The 21,571-nt window shown below is 39.2% G+C and overlaps 2 protein-coding genes across 4 annotated transcripts in view; both read right to left on the bottom strand.

Annotated features, from left to right (window-relative positions):
* COPG2 (coatomer protein complex, subunit gamma 2) overlaps positions 1–18,299 on the bottom strand; it is a 164,301-nt gene extending 146,002 nt beyond the window's left edge. The window contains exons 1-5 of the mRNA XM_011995847.1: positions 18,179–18,299; positions 17,038–17,090; positions 16,401–16,481; positions 11,608–11,679; positions 311–390 (exon numbers count right to left, since the gene is read on the bottom strand). Coding sequence (XP_011851237.1) covers positions 311–390; positions 11,608–11,679; positions 16,401–16,481; positions 17,038–17,090; positions 18,179–18,215 — 323 coding nt within the window. The 5' untranslated portion in view covers positions 18,216–18,299. The remainder of the gene's footprint in view (positions 1–310; positions 391–11,607; positions 11,680–16,400; positions 16,482–17,037; positions 17,091–18,178) is intronic.
* The window catches only part of TSGA13 (testis specific, 13), a 26,964-nt gene continuing 23,585 nt past the window's right edge, over positions 18,193–21,571 (bottom strand). For 2 of the 3 annotated variants that reach the window (XM_011995851.1, XM_011995852.1), the window contains 2 exons: positions 21,228–21,355; positions 18,474–18,730 (listed from right to left, as the gene is read on the bottom strand). In XM_011995851.1, coding sequence (XP_011851241.1) covers positions 18,561–18,730; positions 21,228–21,355 — 298 coding nt within the window. In that variant the 3' untranslated portion in view covers positions 18,474–18,560. Of the gene's footprint in view, positions 18,731–21,227; positions 21,356–21,571 lie in introns of all 3 variants that reach the window. The other variant, XM_011995850.1, reaches the window with a different exon arrangement.

The raw sequence follows: 21,571 nt of genomic DNA, 5'->3' as shown, positions 1-21,571 counted from the left end.
CTCGGCCTCCCAAAGTGCTGGGACTACAGGCTTGAGCCACCGTGCCCAGCCAGTTTTATCTATTTTTATGAACATTTTTATGCACTCAAATCTATCAATATTATCTTTTGTAACTTCTTCCTTTGCTTTATCAGATAAGGATGGCTTTCACATGATGAAAACTTCATTTTAGAAAAGAATGCTTTAAGATATTATATTCTTTTAAATTCCTATTGGCTTATGGTCAAAAAATAAAATCAACAGAGAGCAAACAGCAAATATTCCACTAAATATGTAAGTATCTCATCCTAGATTTTGACCATTCACATACCTGCTTGTGACAATTATCACATCCTCAGAGATGGTAGCCATTTCTTTGATGGTAAGGTAGCACATTCTCCTCAATGTTTGCTGAAAAATTATTTATAAAAGGTAACAGATTATTCATAAGGAAATGGTTTTTTAAATTATTTGAAGTGAGGAACCCAAGTAGATATATATTTAGAAAGATATTCTTAAGAGAGTCTCATCTACCAAAAAAAAAAAAATTAATATCTGGGTGAGAAAATATTCAGAATACTAGTATTTCCTAAACACAACGGATGCACTGACACAAAAGGTAAAAACTTAAAAATTCAATTATATGGATCTTTCCACAGAGAGATACAAACTTAGACTCTGATAGCTCGAGTCCAAAGACATAGGTTTTTTGTTTTGTCTTGTTTTGCTTTTTTGAGATGGAGTTACGCTCTGTTGCCTAGGTTGGAGTGCAGTGGTGCGATCTCGGCTCACCACAACCTCCGCCTCCTGGGTTCAAGCAATTCTCCTGCCTCAGCCTCCCAGGTAGCTAGGATTACACGTGCTTGCCACCACGCCTGGCTAATTTTTGTATTTTCAGTAGAGACAGTGTACAGTGTTAATTAAAGGCTTATTCCTGGAAAACATATTTTTTAAGTTTTTTAAAAAATATGTAGGGATAAATGGGCAAACTCGGCACTTTCCTCAGTTCAGTGTATACCGATGTTTTCTCCTGAACCCTAAATGAGATTTCTAGATGAATACCCGGATCCAAGTAAGTACTAAGCTAACAATGCTCCATCTACTCTCCCCGACACAACTGGATCTCTGATTTATTCACACACTACGGATAAATGGGCAGCGGCCAGACACCAGGTTCCTCTAGTCTGTCCTTACTGAGTAACCTCAAATTTATTTTAAGCAGAGAAACCCAAATACATTAGATGCAGCTCCAGAGGCCAAGCTATGGAGAAAACCTTGATACTACTGAACCCATTAAGGAAAGCGAAGAGAGTAAGGATCCTCGCGGTGATTAAACACAGAAAAACAAACAAACAAACAAACAAAACACACACACACAGAAAGTCAGTATAATACGGGCACACACATGGGGCAGATCAAAGCTACTATGAGAAGAAAACAAAAAATAAGAATCAAAATTTCAAGAACATCCCACCCCAATTAAAAAAAAAAGAAAAAAAAAGTTCTGTGAGAAGCAGAAGAAAACAAGAGATACAAAAAAAAAATTTCATTAAAACACAAAAAAATGGGGGCTGAACATTATTAGTCATCAGGGAAATGAAAATTACTTATCCAATGAAAAATTAAAACCACATTTCAGAAATTACCTCACACCCACCAAAATGGTGAAAATTCAAAAGACAAACAATACAAAATGTTGGCAAAAAATGTGTTCTTAATCACTAAAACATACTGCATAAACAAATACACAGAAATGCTGAATAAAATAGAAACAAAAATTTTAAATGTGTAGCCAAGGACAAAATTAACATAAATTCACAGATGCTAGAAATGAACACAACCAAACATTCATAGCCACAGAAGGATCTTACTATCTAACGTCTAGGAAAATAAGATTCTCAAAGTTATATTCTTCAAGCACAAGGAAAATCATCCCAGATAACTCAGAAATAGAGTAAGGAATGAAGAGTTTTTAAAAAGTGCTAAAGACATGAGTAAGTCACAATGAACAAACAAGACTCACAAGCAAATGATAGCATAGAATATATGAATGTAAATGTGCATGTGTGTATGCATATACACACATACATATGTTGATATACTCATATATGTACAAGGAATCAGAGTATCCTAAGACTCTCGAATTTCCCATGAGTAGGGAAAACACAGAGATGAGTATTCGATTTTGATAAGTCAAAAACCCACTGCAATTTTGAGTATAAACAATAAAAAAAACTTCCAAAGTATTATCTCACAGGTTGCTGATGCTCTGCTTATTTCTAGTCTGTCTTTTTTTCCTCTCTGCTTTATTCTGGACCACTTCTACTGCTGTCTTCAATAACCCTGGGTTTTGTTTGTGTGTTTGTTTGTTTGTCCTACATCTCTAATTTGCTATTAACCCCATGTAGTGTAGTTTTCATTTTATACATTTCTTTTCTTTTTTTTTAATTTTTGGGAAGTGTATTTGGATCTCTTTGTATCTCTCCTATTTTATGCTTTATTTTTGTTATGCCTCTCTATACACTCTTAAGCATATAGACCACGTTAATAGTTGTTCTAATGACATCATCTGCTCATTCCATCACCTTTATCATTTTGGGTTTGTGTATGCTGATCCATTTTTCACCTGTTTATAGATAATATTTCCTGTTTATTTGCATATCTGATAATTTATTAGATGCTGCACATTGTGAAGTTTATTATTTTGTTGCATGATCTTACATAGTATTGAACTCTATTCTGTCGTGAGGGAAGGTTACCCAGGACTAGCGGTTTTTTTTTTCCCCCCCACTTTGAGGCTTACTTATGGGCTTTTTAAAGTTTTAGTGTAAGGTTATAATATATTCCCATTACTTAGGTAATAATTACTTATGTATGGTTTCCTTTTGAGAACTATACCAGATGTCTTATGCAATATAAGGTCTTTCCACTCTCACTGGTGGGAATACAAACTATTCGGAGCCCTGTTTTTCAGATTCTTTCTTTAGCTTTCAGTAGTTTCCTTTTTTACATACACAGATCAGTTTTTACTTAACCAAAGACTCAAGGGACAGTCCTCAGCAGATCATGGAATCCCTCCCTCTCCTCCTTCCTTCTCTTCCCCGCCCTCTTTTTCTCTCCTGCTCCTTCTTCTTTGGTATTCTGCTTCACAAACTCGAGCTTTCTTGGCTCCTAACCTACATTCGTTTTCTCAGCTCTGAGAGAGAGCTAGGCCTGTAATCTGTTTCCGGGCCATGATCTAGCACAATCCTAGGACTGACCTAGTTTCCCTTCTTCAGATCACAGTCCTGGGATACCTATTATCCAATGTCTGAAAATGTTACATCATAAATTTTGTTTGATTTTCTAGGTATTTATAGTAGCAGGGTAAATCCAGCCCATTTACTTTACCATGGCTATAAACAAAACAGAAAAAAATGTTCTTACTATCAAAATAAACGGCGATTGATTTAGTTATTCTTTTATTATTAATTTCTAACACTATCCCATTGTAAATAAAGAACACAGTCTACATGATTTCAATCTTTTGAAATTTGTTGTCTTGCTTTATGGCTCAATATACAGTCAATTTTTCATAAATGATCTTTGTGCTCTTCATTTACATTTAATGTGGATAATGATATATTTGGGTCTATATCTACCAGGTCATTATATGATTTGTTTGTCCTGTTTGATCTATGTTTCTCTTCCTCTCTTTTTCCCCTTCTTTTGGTTTGATTTTTTAGCTTTTTTTTTTTTCTTTTTGCACAATTAGTTTGGAAGAGAAAAATAATTTTAAAAAATCAATGAAACAGAAAGCTGGTTCTATGACAAGATCAATAAAGTTTATAAATCCCTAGACAAGCTTCCTAGGAATAAAAGAGAGAAGATACAATTTACCAATATCGGAATGAAGGAAGAGACATCACTAAGGATTCTGCAGACATTAAAAGAATGGAGGAATATTATGAAGAGCTTTATGCAAACAACAATTTAGCTGAAATTCCTTGAAAGATACAAACTACCAGAGCACACTCAAGAAAACAAATAACCTGAATGGCATCATATATACATTTTTTTAATGAAGTTAATTAACCCCGAAAAGCCTTCCCACTAAGAAGACAGCTTCAATAGTGAACTCTAACAAACATTTAAGGAGATCACAAGAAAAAGGTCAATATACAAAAGTTCATTTAATTTCTAGAGACTACCAATAAACAATACAAATACAAGAGCATCAAAACATACTATCTACTTTAGGGACAAATTTCACAAAATATGTGCAAGACTTGTACACTGAAAACTGTAAAATGCTGCTGGCAGAAGTTAGAGAGACTTGAAAAAAGGGATATACACCATGTTTGTGAAGAAGAAAACTCAATAGTGCTACAATGTCCATTCTCCTAAAATTGCTCTTTAGATTTAATGCAAGCCCCATCAAAGTTCCAGCAGGCTTTTTATATCTATATAAAAAGATTATATTAGGCCGGGCACAGTGGCTCATGCCTGTAATCCCAGCACTTTGGGAGGCTGATGTGGGTGGATTACGAGGTCAGGAGATCAAGACCATCCTGGCTAACACGGTGAAACCCTGTCTCTACTAAAAATACAAAAAATTAGCTGGGCGTGTTGGCGGGCACCTGTAGTCCCAGCTACTCGAGAGGCTGAGGCTGGAGAATGGCATGAACCCGGGAGGCGAAGCTTGCAGTGAGCCGAGATAGTGCCACTGCAGTCCAGCCTGGGGACAGAGTGAGACTCTGTCTCAAAAAAAAAAAAGATTATATTATATATAATATAATTTGTCTATTTCTATATATCTACATATTTCTATATTATCTATATATAACATAGATATTATATTTAAAATCCATATGGAAATGCAAAGGGCCCAAAAGAGCCAAAACAATTTTGAAAAATAGAAAGATATGCACCATAAAACTTACTATAGTAGATTTTAAACCTATAGTTAATCAAGACAGCATAGAGCTAAAGAAAGAATAGACATATAGGTCAATGAAACAAAATCACCTTCATCATCTCCTCCCCCCCTCCCCTTTCTCCTTCCATATGAATATGCAATTGTTCCAGAACCATGTGTTGAGAAAATGAAGAAAGAAGAAAAGGAAGAGGGAGTGGATGGAGGAAGAGGAAAGAGGTGAAAATAAATCAACCTTTACTTTATACTATATACAAAAATTAATATGAAATGGATCATAAGATAATTGATATAAAACCACAAACATCCAGAAAAAAAGCACAGGAGAAAATCGTTGTCACCTTCGGTTAAGCAAAGATTTCTATGATATGACATAAAAAGCACAATCTGTAACAGAAAAAAATTTGATAAAGTGGACTTCATCAAAATTTAAAACTTCTGCCCTTTGAAAGACTTTAATAAAAACATAAGCCACATACTGAGAGACAATATTTGTGAAACACATCTGATAAAGGATTTGTATCCAGAATGCATAAAGACCTCTTAAAACTCAATAAGAAAATAAACAATCCAGTTTTTTTAATGGGCAACAGACATTAACAAATCCTTCACCAACAGAAGACATATAGAAGGTAAAAATACAAATGAAAAGATGTTTGAGATCATCAGCCATTAGAAAAATGCAAATTTAAGACACAAAGGGATACCATTACACACCTATCAGAATGGCTAAAATTAAAAACAAAAATAAAAACAACAATACAAAGTGCTGGCCAGAATGCAGAGCAAACTGCAGCTCTCATACAGTGATTGTGGGAATGATTACAAACATTTTAGAAAAATGAGTTGGTAGTTTATTACAAAGTTAAATGTACCACACCTACATATGGCCCAGCAATCCCACTCCCAGGCATTTATCCAAAAGAAATAAAAATGTATGTTCATACAAAAATCAAAACATGAATGTTTATAGCAATGTTCTTTATAATCTCCAAAAACTGGTAACAAGCCAAATATCCTTCAACTGGCAAACAGATAAAAGACAGGTACATCCATTCAATGGAATAGGATGACAAAATAAAAATAAACTACTGATACAAACAATAATATGGATGAATCTCATATGCATCATCTAAGTAACTGAAAAGAAACTCACAAAAGGCTTCATACAATATGATATCATTCATATGACTTCCTGGAAAAGGCAAATTTACAAGGACGGAAAGGAGATAACAGATTGCCAGGGGCTGAGGAGGCAACGAGGAGTAGATGATAAAGAGGGAACATGAGGGAACCTTTTAAGGAGATGGAAATGCTCTAAATCTCAATTGTGGTGGTGATACCACCACTGTATGTGTTTGTCAAAGCTCATAGAACAATACCCTCAAAAGGATGAATATTACTGCATGTAAAACTATACTTAAAAAAAAAAAAACAACAGTCCAGTAAATGAAAAGGCAAGCCACAGAGAGGGAGGAAATATTTACAAAACACCTATCTGATAAAGGACTTCTATCCAGAATATATAAAGAAACTTATAACTCAATAAGATGACAAGTTTTTTTTTTTTTTTTTTTTTGAGACAGAGGCTTGCACTGTCACCTGGACTGGAGTGCAGTGGCATGATCTCAGCTCACTGCAACCTCTATCTCCTGCGTTCAAGGGATTCTCCCGCCCCAGCCTCCCAAGGAGCTGGGATTACAGGTGGCTGCCAGCACGCCCAGCTAATTTTTTGTATTTTTAGTAGAGACAGGTTTCACTATGTTGGCCAGGCTAGTCTCAAACTCCTGACCTCATGATTTGCCCACCTCGGCCTCCCGAAGTGCTAAGATTATAGGCGTGAGCTACCGCGCCCAGCTGACAACTTGATTTTTTTAGTGGTACCAAATTTTAACAGACACTTCATCAAAGCAGATATACAGATGACATATAAGTAAATGAAAATATGCTTAGGCTGGGCACTGAGACTTAACATCTGCAATCCCAGCACTTTGGGAGGCCAAGGTGGGCAGATCACGAGGTCAAGATATTGAGACCATCCTGGCCAACACGGTGAAACCCCATCTCTACTAAAAATACAAAAATTAGCTAGGTGTGGTGGCGTGCGCCCGTAGTCCCAGCTACTCGAGAGGCTGAGGCAGGAGAATGGCATGAACCCGAGAAGCGGAGCTTGCGGTGAGCCAAGATCGCGCCACTGCACTCCAGCCTGCTGGACAGAGCGAGACTCCGTCTCAAAAAAAAAAAAAAAAGAAAATATGCTTAAGATACTCATCATTAGGGAAATGCAAATCCGACAACGCCACTCCTAGATATTAATCAAAGAGAAATGGAAACAGGTTCACACAAAGACTTGTACTGAAATACTTTTAGCAGCTTTATTCACAATAGCCATAAACTGGAAACAAACCAAAATCCATATACTTCAAACAGATAAATCACTCAGATGATCTCCACAAAATGGAATACTATTCAGTGATAATAAGGAACTAAGTACTGATACATATAAGAAATTGGATCACAAAAGCCATAAGCTAAGTGAAAGAAACAAGACATAAAAATCACACAAGACTATGTACTATATGATTAGATTTAAATGAAATTCTAGAAAATGCAAAACTACGTAGTCAGAAAGTAGAACAGGTGCTAGAGTTCGGGTGAGGGAACAAGTAACTAATGGATATAAGGACATATTCTGGAATGGTGAAAAGTTTCTATATCATGACTGTAGTAGTGGTTCCATGACTCTATACATGGTCAAAACTCACTAAACTGTACACTTAAAATTGGTGAATTTTATTGTATATAAGTTATATTCAATAGGGCTTATTTTATTTTTAAAAAGACTATAAAGGTTTTAAAAACTTTAACCTATAGGTCAGTGGGAGGAATTTAATAAACAAAGAATATCAACAGGCAATTCAGAGACAAAAGCAAAATGACTATTAAACATATGAAAAGAGTTTCAACCTCAGCGATGATCATGAAAATGCAAATTAAAACCACAAAAAGATGCCATATCATATTTTCCAAATGGCATGTACTTGGGCCTGGCAATAAGAAATGGTGAGGATTTGGAGCAGTGTCTGTATAATTTAATACAACCTCTAATCTAACAGATCAATTTGACATGACTGTCAAAAAACAAGCATTATCTAGAAATTCCACTTGTAGGTATCTACTCCAGAAAAAGCCTCACTCTGTACATAAACATTGTGTGCAGTATCATGTGTAATAGGTAAAATGTGGGAACAACTTATATCTACCAATGGGAGAATGGATGAATAGAATTACTGTATATTCACATATTGGAATTCCATACAGTAGTGAAAGTAAATAAAGTAGAACTACATGTAACAAGCAGGTAAATCTTAAAAATGTATTAATTATAAACACTGCAGGCCAGGCATGGTGGCTCACACCCGTAATCCCAGTACTTTGCGAGGCCAAGGTGGGCAGATCACGAGGTCAGGAGATCGAGACCATCCTGGCCAACATGGTGAAACTCCGTCTCTACTAAAAATACAAAAATTAGCCAGGCATGATGGCGCGCACCCATAGTCCCAGCTACTCAGGAGGCTGAGGCAGGAGAATCGCTTGAACCCAGGAGGTGGAGGCTGCAGTGAGCCAAGATCACACCACTGCACTTCAGCCTGGGCGACAACTCAAAAACAACAACAACAACATTGCAAAATAATATGAAGATGTTATTTTTATACTTAAAGACACACAAAAATGCAAAGTATTGATTATAGAAAAAAACATACATGATCCTCATGTGTTAATATAAACAACGATAGAAGAATACCAACCTTCTGGTAAAGGAATGCTGGTAATGGAAGGAGCTCCACATGCTTCTGGCAAAATCTCTACCTCTCTTTGCCCCAAAACAATCACTCCCTCAATTCCGTATTTTGCCTAAGGAACCATTAAAACTAATCACATCATGCTGTACATGGCTACTTACCTCAGTTACTTCAAAAAGCCTAAAATATTCTGGTCATTATTCATAACCTGCAGACTTACTCCTTGCATCCGGGTATAGCACCTCGTCTCACGCCATTTTCCATCCTTCTAATCAGCGCCATTATATTCTCTGACACTTTCATCAGCAAAATCCCCTATATTCTCAAACTCTTCTCTGAATGTTCCCATCTTTTTCTCTAACTGAAACCTGGCTCTCTCCCAGGGATCCTCCGGCAACCCTCTGAAACAGCGGCTGTTTTCTCTCCCATAACCCTCATACCACGAGGCCTACAGGTGGGGAAGCTTATGCCTTTATACTATGTCACCTGCTACCATTGCTGGTTGTCCATTAAACCCAGGTTACTTCCCCTATTTTTAAAAAATACCAGTACCTTCTTCACTGTCTCTCCAATACAATCCCAGTAATAAGTATTGGTGATTTTAATATCCCTACAGATGGTATCTCTAAACCTCTGACCTCTTCATTCCTTGACCTCCTCTTCTCCAATGATGCCATCCTCCCTACAATGATCACCCAATTCCACTGCCACAGCCTCTAACAGTAACAGCATCCTTTTCTAATTTCATGTCCAAGCACTCACACTCCTGACTCCAAAATTTTTTCACTCTCTCTTGACCTACAATCTACCGATCCTATCAATTTTTTGCTGTCCCTGTCAGCCCCGTTCTTGCTTCCCTCCTAACCAAAGATTTCACAGTCAATGTTTCAACCACTCAACTTTTGCTTCTCCCTCTGTTTACTAACCTGGCAAAACTTCAATCCTGATTAAATCCTATCTCTGAGCCTTCAATGCTTTAACCTGCAGGCTGTAGTTGGAGAAAAACATTCACCATGCTACCTGGTAATATTTTAAATTCATGAGCACTAACTTCAACAGGCTATTAGTCCCTTCGAACAATCCTACATTTCCCTAATCCATTTCCTACAAAAAAATTTCACATCTTCTTAATATAAACCTCTGTGCTACAGGCTTCAAAAGTTTGTCCTCGTTCTGTTTCTTTCTTACTCTGCTTCCTTTTCTCCACTACATGTCCAGCTTTTCTTCCCAACTGCCAGCCCTCTGAGTAACAGCAGCCTTGGGAAGACACCTGGCAGCAAAAGCAGAGCCACAAAAGAGGAATAGCCTTCCATGACTTGTGTAACAGCCTCCCTCTGAACCCCACTCCAGCAGCTCAACCTGCCTAGTTTTCTAGTCTAATTCCTCTAATAAACATCTAATTCCACAATACTCATAGTAGTTCTGTTTCCCTGTTTGAACCCTGAATTTCTGGTACAGGAAGTGATTAAAAGGAAAAAACACCTTAAAGATATGAACCTGAAGTTGCTTCTCTGATTTGATTGAAGGTATTAATGACCAGTTTCCAATGATAAAGGGGCTACTAGTAGTCCATGGCATGCAGTGGCAAAATATTTAAAATTATCATCTGTAGACAAGGACCTATAGAAGACAAAACTTTGAGTAACTAAGTAGATGATGCCATAGAAGATTTTAGTAAAAATCAGTTGTATAATGGGTTAATTAGTTGTTTCTAGGTACACTGGAGAATTCTTTTCTCAAGAAAAGAAAATGATGAGCTCAGAGTTTTAAATGCACCACTCAAATCTGGGTAAGGGACCAGAAGTCTATTAACTGCCTTCATAAGAAAGCCTTATATTATGTGGCCACAGGGCTGAGATTTCTACAAAGCATATCCTGCAGTGGCTCAGTTACAATGCAAATTCAATTCACACTGTTGCAGGACATCTTATGTTAAAGTTAGGACCTTGATTGCCAAGGAATGGGGCCCTGAAAAGTGGAATGAGGATACACGGGCAGACTCTGATGAAGCCAAGTACCCCAAACTCCTAAATTCTGCCACATCTTTTGCCAGTAGAAGCGTCAGTCCTTTATCCCATATGTGAGGAAATTAGTCTCCCTTTGCCTATAGAGTATATAATGGCCTCCCCTGACACAGCTGCATTACAGGGGACTGCTGATCTTCCTGAAGATCTACTCCTAAAACCTCTCATTATTTAGATCTGTAACAAGACTCAAATCTCAGGAGGTTCTGGGGGTTGACGCAAAATGTGACGTGTGATGATATGCAATACATACCAAAAAACTGCAAGATTTGGCCAATTTATGTTAATGGAAAGCTGGAAAATAGATATTCCAGAATTACCTTCCCTGTATGGTTCTACCTTAGGGCTAGGCAAAAGAAAAATGTACACCACACTTAGAAGACAGACAAAAAGCAGCAGACATATGTTCTGAAGGTCAGGGTGGTCTAAGGTAATGAGAGGCAGGTTTAGTTTGCACTCATTTTTCTTTTTCCTTATTCCATTCCTTATTCCCCTTCCCCACTCCACATCCATCTCTTCTTCTCAACTGCCAGCCCCACTGACTAACAGCAACCCCAGGCCCACCAGAAACTTGACTAAAAACTGACAAATGTGGTAGCTATGTGCACTGACTTCTTTATCAGTCCACCTTTACAGTGTCATGCCAGAAGCTAGGTATTGACAGTCTTTATGACTTCACAGTAGATCTGCAGAGGAAGAGTTTTACAACTGCATACTTTAATTCTTCCATTTTCATGTCTTATAATGAACATTTATAAGTTTTGTAAGCAGTCAAATAATTTAAAACATTTCAAGCAACACTCCCTAATTTAGAACACTCTTAGTTCCCTGGGAAAAATAAATAAAAGGAGTTTTCTCATCGTAAAAAAAATAAAAAAAGACTTACATCATTAGATTGAAACAATCGCGTCATTGCAAAGAAGGCTTCAGTAGCTTCCGTTGTTCCAAAGTGTTCACCCTAAGTAAAATTTAAAACAATTTTTAAACTTTAAAATATATGTATTCATATATATGTACACATACACACACAGGATTTTCTATTTCTGCAAAAATACTTTAGAACTCAAGAAAAAAGAATCTCTTTGTAAACATTTTGCCTTTGCAATTTTTCTGGCTTTCAATCTATAAACCCACATGGTCATTTATCCCCCCTTGTTTAAAATAATTCAGTATCACATACCATGCTTAAAAGTTCTAGCATAGTAGTCTCTAACCTTTTAGTAGAAACTATTTTAAATCTCCCTGAAGTACTGTAGTTTACAAGGAGGCAGAAAATTATAGCACTCACAATAGGACGTTATTATTACACTGCCTAAGAGCAGAGATCACATCTATAATCTAATGCTCAGCACAACACCTAACATGTCATAGGAGCATAATAAATATTAAAATGTAAGGAACCATCTATTAGGAATCTCAGCAAAGTGGCAAGAAGGGGACCAACCAAAAGGGCAGGAACCAGATTCATCGTATAAAAAAACTAGGCTTAAGGGGCTGCTATGTAGCTCAATATTGGCTCAAGCCCCTAAAAACATGCTTTGGATCAGAGCTTCAAATGCTTTAACGTGCATGAGAATTCATCCTGGGATCTTGCCAAAATGCAGATTCTGATTCAGTGGCTCTGTGGTAAAGCCTGAGATTTTGCATTTCTTTTTTTTTTGAGATGAAGTCTCACCCTGTCGCCCAGGTTGGAGTGCAATGGCACAATCTTGGCTCACTGCAACATCCGCCTCCCGGGTTCAAGTGATTCTCCTGCCTCAGCCTCCCAACTAGCTGGGATTACAGGTGCGCACCACCACGCCTGATTAATTTTTTGTGTCTTTAGTAAAGACGGGGTTTCACCATGTTGGCCAGGCTTGTCTTGAACTCCTGACCTCGTGATCCACCCGCCTCGACCTCCCAAAGTGCTGGGATTACAGGCGTGAGTCACCGCGCCTGGCCTGAGATTTGACATTTCTAACAAGTGATTCTAACAAGTGATGCAAATGCTGCTGATCTGGGAACTACATTTTCTGAGCAGTGAAAAAGTGTTAGATAACGTATTTCAAAACATCTCAGATCATAGATTACCTCAAATATTACCATTTCAATATCTAATGTCTTCAATAAAAGCAATCCTATATAATAATATGTTACACTCAATCACTTTTCAGAGCTTCAGATTCCACATAAAATATAACTAGTCTTCAATCTATTTGCCATAGGTATAAGAATAAATTTTGGTGAAAAATACTGACAGTTTAGGATGAAAGACAAAGTACAGTAAGTTTATACTTACTTAAAAAATTAGTGTATCCAGCCTGCTCATCAGCAAGAGATTTATCTCTCTTTCATAACTATTTACTGAACACCCAGAAGTCTGTGTGTTTTTTAGTTATATAGGAAAACCTTACATCCTACTTTTTTACGTGAAACTCAGAAAACACATAGATATGTCAACTCTCACAGAAATTCAAAAGTATCTTTCTATAAAGCTCTACCAAGGACTAGGCAAAGATAAAATGTATGTTCCCAAACTTGTTTATATAGTTAATTGTGTTTATGCTGTGCTTGGTAATTTCCTTATCAAGATAATTAAATGTTTCAACATGAGCTGCTTCATCGAAAAGGTAATAACCAACATAAAAATATATGTTACTCTCAATCAACTTTGACCATTCAGAACTTTTGTTTATACAATGGATTTAGCCAACTTGGACACAACGTGTGCTACGAAAAGTTAAACCCAATTGACTATGCTTTAAATGTTTCTTATATGCCGACACAGAGGGATTATGTTGTTTGTGAACAGATACATTTTATTTAAAACTATGTGCTTGATGATCGGGCACAGTAGCTCACACCTGTAATCCCAGCACTTTGGGAGGCTGCGGTGGGCAGATCACCTGAGGTCAGGAGCTGGAGACCCACCTGGCCAATATGGTGAAACTCCGTCTCTACTAAAAATACAAAAATTAGCCAGGCGTGGTGGCACACGCCTGTAATTCCAGCTACTCGGGAGGCTAAAGTAGGAGAATCGCTTGAACCAGGGAGGTGGAGCTTGTAGTGAGCCGAGATCACGCCACTGCACTCCAGCCCAGTGACAGAGCGAGACTCCATCTCAGAAAAATTAAAAAAATAAAAAACTATGTGCTCATTGTTTAGTCCTCATTTATAAACAAGAAAACTTTATTAAATCTCTGAATGAGGTCTTCAGTCATAAAACAAAGTAAAGATAAAATATTCTCTTAGAATTCAAATTGGAAACCATGGTTATCCTAACACCATATGTAAACCACCTGAGGTATATGGCATATATTTATGTTTTATGTGTCCCTCTATACGTATATAGACACATATAGTCAGCCCTCCAATCAGCCCTCCATAACCATGAGTTCTGAATCCGTGGATTCAACCAGCCTCAGATTGAAAACATTCAAGGAAAAAAGTGGGCAAAGGATATGAACAGACACTTCTCAAAAGAAGACATTTATGCAGCCAACAGACACATGAAAAAGCGCTCATCATCACTCACCATCAGAGAAATGCAAATCAAAACCACAATGAGATACCATCTAACACCAGTTAGAATGGCAATCATTAAAAAATCAGGAAACAGGTGCTGGAGAGGATGTGGAGAAATGGGAACACTTTTACACTGTTGGTGGGACTATAAACTAGTTGAACCATTGTGGAAAACAGTGTGGCGATTCCTCAAGAACTAGAAATACCATTTGACCCAGCTATCCCATTACTGGGCATATACCCAAAGGATTATAAATCATGCTACTACAAAGACACATGCACATGTAAGTTTATTGCAGCACTATTCACAATAGCAAAGACTTGGAATCAACCCAAATGTCCACCAGTGACAGACTGGATTAAGAAAATGTGGCACATATACACTATGGAATACTATGCAGCCATAAAAAAGGATGAGTTTGTGTCCTTTGTAGGGACATGGATGCAGCTGGAAACCATCATTCTCAGCAAACTATCGCAAGATCAGAAAACCAAACACTGCATGTTCTCACTCATAGGTGGGAACTGAACAATGAGATCACTTGGACACAGGAAGGGGAACATCACACACCGGGTCCTATTGTGGGGAGGGGGGAGGGGGGAGGGATAGCATTAGGAGATATACCTAATGTAAATGACGAGTTAATGGGTGCAGTACACCTGCATGGCACATGTATACATACGTAACAAACCTGCACATTGTGCACATGTACCCTAGAACTTAAAGTATAATAATAATAAAAAAAAGATAAGCAAAAATAAAATCAATAAAGTTATAACAGACCTGAAAAAAAATATTCAAGGAAAAAAAAACCTGGGTTTGTACTGAACATGTACAGATGTCTTCTTGTTGTCATTATTCCCTAAACAATACAGCACAACAACTATTTACACAGCACTAACATTGTACCAGGTATTATAATCTAGAGATTATAATCTAGGTATTATAATCACAGAGATGACTTAAAATATATGGGAAGATATGTGTAGGTTATATGCAAATACTACACCATTTGTATGAGGGACTTGAGCATCTATGGACTTTAGTATCCAATGGAGGTCCTGGAACCAATTCCCCACTGTTATTGAGGGAATATGAATCCATGAAACAAAATCATATTTTTTAAGGCCCTAGACATTACATGAGTTTTTTTTTTTTAAGTCTGGGGCAAAAAAAAAAAAAGAAAATTAATAACAATAGTAGCAAGCAGAATCTATATTTCATGAGTGCAAATATTTTTTGCTGGTTTTGTCTGCTATATCCCCAACACCTAAAACAGTGCACAGGACACAGCAGCTATGCAATAAATATTTGCTGAATGATGGAAGGAAAACTATTCCCGAATGCTTACTATGTGTTCAGTACTATTCCCAGTGCTTTACACTAATGATCTCATTTAGTCATTACAACTCTGTAACAGGTATTATCATAATTCCCATGTAGAGAAAAGGACATCAAGGCACATAAAATGGTTAAGCTACTGCCCAGAATTATTTTAATAGCAATGGTGAGGTAGGGATAATAAATATAAAATCTGAATATTAAAAATCAAAGCTTTAAAACATCATGATTACACACAAAAGAAAGAAAATACCTGGAATTTGCCTGATCTTGCACTGTATTTTCAGAAAAACATGAAAATCTCCAAACACATGTAAACAGTATGTTCTAACTAGTACTCATTAAACTGAAACCAAAGGATTTATTGAGAATCTACTACGTGCATCACTAGCTTAGGATCTCAAGAATGAAAAAGAAGTACAGGTTAAACATCTCTAATCTCAAAATCCAAAATCTGAAATGCTCCAAAATCAGAAACTTTTTGAGTGCCAATATAACACTCAGTGGAGACACTCATTGGAGCATTTTGGATTTCGGATACTCAGAGTAGGAACAGCCAGTATGTATTCTGCAAATGTTCCAAAATCCAAAAAAATCTGAAATCTAAAACACTTCTGGTTCTGAGCATTGCAAATAAGGTATACTCAGCCTATATATGTCATAGTCCTCATACTCAAGTCTTACATATTATTTTGTTAACCAAACGTTATATATGTTAAAATTAAGTGAATTTAAAATAAATAAATATTTACACTTTCCATAAAGTATTTCATTGAATCTTCAGTATTTCTATTCCAGGACACACTTATCTGAGGAAAATAAAAGTAATTTACCTGGTTTAGTAAGTAAAGAATTTTCGTAAGAATATGCAAACATCTTCTTGGATTGATTGGAGTTTCATTGAATATACGAGCCTATGAAAAAACATAAAAAACACTGTTATTTTTCTACCTTTTCTATCACAGATTATAGAGAATCAACTTTAATACAGACTATTTTTAATCACAGTATCCAAAGAACATGGTCTATAGTTCTCAATTTACTAAAGCATCTGATAAATTATTACATGTGGCCTTGATTTTCCATCCTATACTTTCCAACTCATTCCCTTAGGTTGACTACTTCAACTTTACGGGCTATACCAGTTAAATAAGGATCACAATACTGATCTGTATCATACTAATACAATGACATTAATACAGATAACTGATTTCAATAACCTTGCACTAAACACCTCTTCTTACATTTAAAATTCCCAACCTGTAACAGTCTTCATGTCTCTGCATTTCTGTAAGCTCTAAATTCTCGTGTGACAAGTAACCCCTCTTCCTTTTCCCTTAAATCTATATTCCCTAAACTCTGTTACGTTCCTTATTTTGGGTGTTGTGATCACAGTAGCCCAGGAATTCGCTGCCCACCACTCTAAAACAGAATAGAAAAGAAAAGGCACAAAATGCTCCCCAGTCATACCTCCTGTAAAACAGCACTCTTCTCCAGATGCTGGAAAGGATTTGAGCCACTACCTATGTATAAAACAAAAAAATGTCCTGAATAGCTGTTTTACACAAACTTATGTATTTTCCAGAGAAGGGTACTGAATGCTTGGTAAGTGAACACTTGGATGGCACAGTGATAATCATTGCTAATATGCATACAAACTGAATGAAATCATTCTGATCCTGGCTCCGTCACTGCCACACTCAAAGAGCTGAGACTTCTCTTTTGCACCAACCCTCTCCAAAATGAGTGTCTTCTTTCCCTGCCCTCTTTTTCCATGAATGTTACAAATGTGTCATTTCCACAACGAAGATTAATGAGATTGTGGTAGGGTGTTTTTGATTTCCTTAGGTAAGCACTAGTTTGTGTGTTTCTAACACTTAAGGAGAGGCAGAAACGAAGTTTCCCAGAGAATCATGCAGACGTAAACCTTCAAGAGGTCGTGGAGGTTGATTAACCCAACCCCCTCTCACACCGTGGGAGATGCTACCAAACACTGGGATTTTTTTCTTTTTGAGGATGCTTGGCATCTTCCCCATTTGCACTGGACCAAAGACGGGTATCAAAACGCAGGTCACTTCTGGACGCCTGAGCATTCAACGAGCTGTGTCCCAAGGCACAGTCTTGCCCCCGGGGAACCGGACAGAGCCAGGGGTCCCAGGAAAACGATAAGGTACCAGGCACCTGAATGTTCCTCCACACACACACCCTGTGCCGTCGACCCCAGCCCCGGGAACAGGGTGCTCCCACTCGGGGTCCGACCCTACCAGTACCCCTGGCCGCGGAGACGCGCGCACGCTCTCGCCCCCGCCGGGGGCCTGCGCGAAGGGGCGGAGGCGGCTCGGTGCGGATGCGCCGCAGCAGGAACGGGGCGCGCGCGGGCGCCGGGGCGGGAGCGCGCGGCCCGAAGGGAGGCTCCGGCGCCTGGGGGAGGGGCTACGGGCAGGCCCCCGGCGGCCGCGAGGGGAGGGGAGGGGAGGGGCCGGCTCCAGCTCCGGCCCCCTGGCACGCCGGCGCCCACGCCCCCAGCCCCGCCGGCCCGAAAGCAGGTGGCGGCGGGCGGGGGAAGGGGCGTCCCGCGGCTGAGGGTGGGCCTCGGAAGCCCCGCGCGTACCAGACTCCTCGTCCTTCTTGTCGAATTTTTTAATCATCTTGGACGACTTCCCAACGCCCAGACCCACCGCAACCGTCCCAGGCGCTGCAGCCGGAGAGCGGAAGAGGCTGCAGGAAGGCCGGCCCCGCGCTCTCACGCCGGTTGGGCCGCCGCGCCGTCACTCGGGGCCAAGGCCCGCCCTCCCCGGCCTCCCTAGTCTCCCGGGGACGCAACCACGCCCTCTCCTGCTTCCGCAGCCGCCGGAGGCTTTGGCCAGACCCTCCCGACCCGTGACCCGGGAGCCCACGCCCGCAGCAGCAGGAATGTGGTTTTATTTGGTTGGCGACCTCTGCGGACCCCTCAGTCTCAGGAGAGCGAGGCGGGAGGACTGAGGGTTCTGTGTTCACCCGATGACCGTGGCCTTTTTGATAATCCACTGCGGGGCCCTCCCGTTGCGGAAGGCGCTCTCCCCGGGCGCGGTTCTGGTGGGCATCTCTTCCAGGAGCGATGCGAGTGTCAGTGGTTCCCGAATCACCTTGGAAATCGGCCTTTCACTCGCTGACTTCTTGGAAGCTACGACAAAGCACAGGCACCCTGGTGAACGTGGCTTTTCAGAAGTACTCGAAGGATGCTTAATGTGAGATGTGAAGGAGACCCACTTGAAGGGACCTTTAAAGGCTGGTCTTTAAAGATTTCGGACCGTGTAATACCATTCCCAACCTATTTTATAATTTTTGGATTCCTTCATTTCATCAAAACCCAGTGTAAAACACACTGCCTGTTTAGAGCTTTCTTTGTTCAAGCCTACTTCTTTCAATGATTCCGTCTGACACCATATTGACACTTAAGAAACTCTCTAAATTAACGTGCATTCATTCCTAACTCATGTTCCTCTTTCTGAGTGTATGCTGGCTTTCTGTTCTCTTGTCTAAGAGTGTGGCTAAGAAACTTCGCCTTTGGCTTCAGTGGCATTACTGTTTAGAAATGTAAATTGAGTGTATACTCAACAGGATCGTGCCCCTGCAAAATTAGAGAAATTCTAACCTAGATTACATTCTACATCCTAGGGAAATTCTTTCCCTTAAATATAGATTTAAGATGAACTGTTGATATCCTACATACGGTATCATTTAAGATTTACCTCCGGCTTGGCTAAATGTACTATTATTAACTACTATGTTTGCTTTATATGGCTTGTAAAGTTCAAGTCATACTTTGTAGGTGGAGTTTTCCTTGAAGGAAATAGAAGTCTGCACGCATTTATTCTGGAGGTGAAAATAAATAGGCTTTGGGGAAGGAAACATCCTCTTCCTCTTCCTTGGTCCAAGAGTACTGGGAACCTAGGCAGACACAGTGTAGATAATATAGGCCCAGAGGTTCCCAAGAATGGGTAATGCCCTGGAGACCTGCTGGGAAGTAGAAGGACCTGAGTTCACATTTGAAGCTGACCCTAAGACTAGCCCCTTGTAAAGCAAGATAAATCATTCTCTGCTGTTCTTCAGCTTTTCTGTGTATCTATGAAGTTTTGTTTAATACCACAGGTTGGTTTTAGCTGTGCAGTGTTTACGGAATTAAGAGCAGCAGTAGGTGAAAATGGGGTGGGGTGTGGTGGCAAATAGGTATAGCAGGAGCAGAGAAGCCTGAAGAAGCCAGTTAAGGGATGGTATAATATGACTCCAGGCTCTGGTATCAGGACTATTTGGACTGAGGATGACTGACAAAGGGGTTGAGCAATCACTACAATGGCTTTGTGGGAAAGGCAAGGACACTTTAGGGAGTCTCAGAAATTGCTTGAGGAGAGAAAGCTAGTAGGAGAAATGAACCTTGTCTTAAAACCATGAGCTGGTGAAGTCTGAGGACCCACCAATTACGCATCTAATCACAAATGTGTACTCAGTGCCCTGAAATTCTTCATTGGGTCCAAACTGCCTACTGAATAAAATCCAAACCCTTATTTAAATAATATTTAAGGCATTGTGGTATTTTTGATATTTTGTTATTGTTATTTTTGTTATTTATGTTTTGTTATTGTTGTTCGTTTTTCAGACAGGGTCTACTCTGTTACCCAGGCTGGAGTGCAATGGTACAATCACAGCTAACTGCAACCTTAAACTCCTTGGCTCAAGCGATCCTCCTTCCTCCAGCCCCCCAAGTAGCTCAGACTACAGGTGCATGCCACCACACCCTGTTAATTTTTTAAAGTTAATTTTTGTAGAGACAGGATCTCACTATGTTGCTCAGGCTAGTGTCAAGCCCCTGGCCTCCAGCAGTCCTCCTGCCCCAGCCTCACAAACTGCTGGGATTACAGACACCCCCAGCCTCTCAAGGCCTTTTATAATCTGTTTCATCTCTTTCACATATTGAAAGTGCTATTGTTGGTGCTTGATAAATGTCTAACACTTAGTAGGAACCCTAGAAATACTGTTAAATAATTGATAATACATGAGGAGGATTCTCATTGTACCCTCTGCCATACAACTTTATTCCAGGCCCCTTCTACCCCATTCCCTACCCCAATCCCAGAGACTTTTATACCTCTAAGACACACAGACTTATCCTTTGGCCCTTTTAGAGCAGTTTTTTCTTCAAAGTATAATATGCATACCACTGGGTGGTTCTAGGTGATACATAGATAAACATTTTAAAATTTCATTATTATAAATTTGACTTAAGTGTTTCAGAAAAACATATAATTTGTACATCAAAACCATGATGTCAATGATACAGTATTAATTAGGACAAGAATTTTTTAAAATCCTTTTGAAGAAAAATGCTAAGTAAATTAACGGAGCAAATAATACATCAATGTGGCAAAAACTCTTAAAGTGCTGGGTGATATAGCTTAGTAAACACTGCTACAGTTTTCTTGAAATTTGAGGATTTAAACAGGGTCGGAAGCTTTGCACCTCTTGAGCCTCTATTTGTTATTAGCTTCCATGCTATAGGGAAAAATAGTCTCCAGGACTACCACGAGAGAAGCCAGTTTGCCACATCTATAATCCTCATGGATTGTATCTCCAGCCCACATCTCAGTCCAGTAAGCCTTTGCGTTTGAAAGAGAGAAGCTTACCATCTTTCCTCATACCTCTCTCATGGACTGGAGCAAAGGTGAGCTGAGGGTACGTTTTTTTCTGCATCCTCAAAGCGTAGACTTTTGAATACTTCCCTTCGCTCTTGAAATCATTGTCGGTGGAAAACCTTAACAAAGAAAGTTCTTTGTTTAGTAGATCCTAGGGCGGGCGGATTCATGGAACCATTCACTTTATTTTATTGTATGTATTTACTTTGAGACACGAGTCTTGTTCTGTCACCCAAGCTGGAGTGCAGTGGCATGATCTTGGCTCACTGCAACCTCTGCCTCCCAGGTTCAAGCAATTCTCCTGCCTCAGCCTCCCAAGTAGCTGGGATTACAGG

This window comes from Mandrillus leucophaeus, unplaced genomic scaffold (assembly GCF_000951045.1).
Source record: "Mandrillus leucophaeus isolate KB7577 unplaced genomic scaffold, Mleu.le_1.0 Scaffold5, whole genome shotgun sequence".
In the NCBI taxonomy this organism is placed as follows: domain Eukaryota; kingdom Metazoa; phylum Chordata; class Mammalia; order Primates; family Cercopithecidae; genus Mandrillus; species Mandrillus leucophaeus.
Note: the sequence above shows the minus strand (reverse complement) of the source record. Positions and strands in the feature narration are given on the sequence as shown.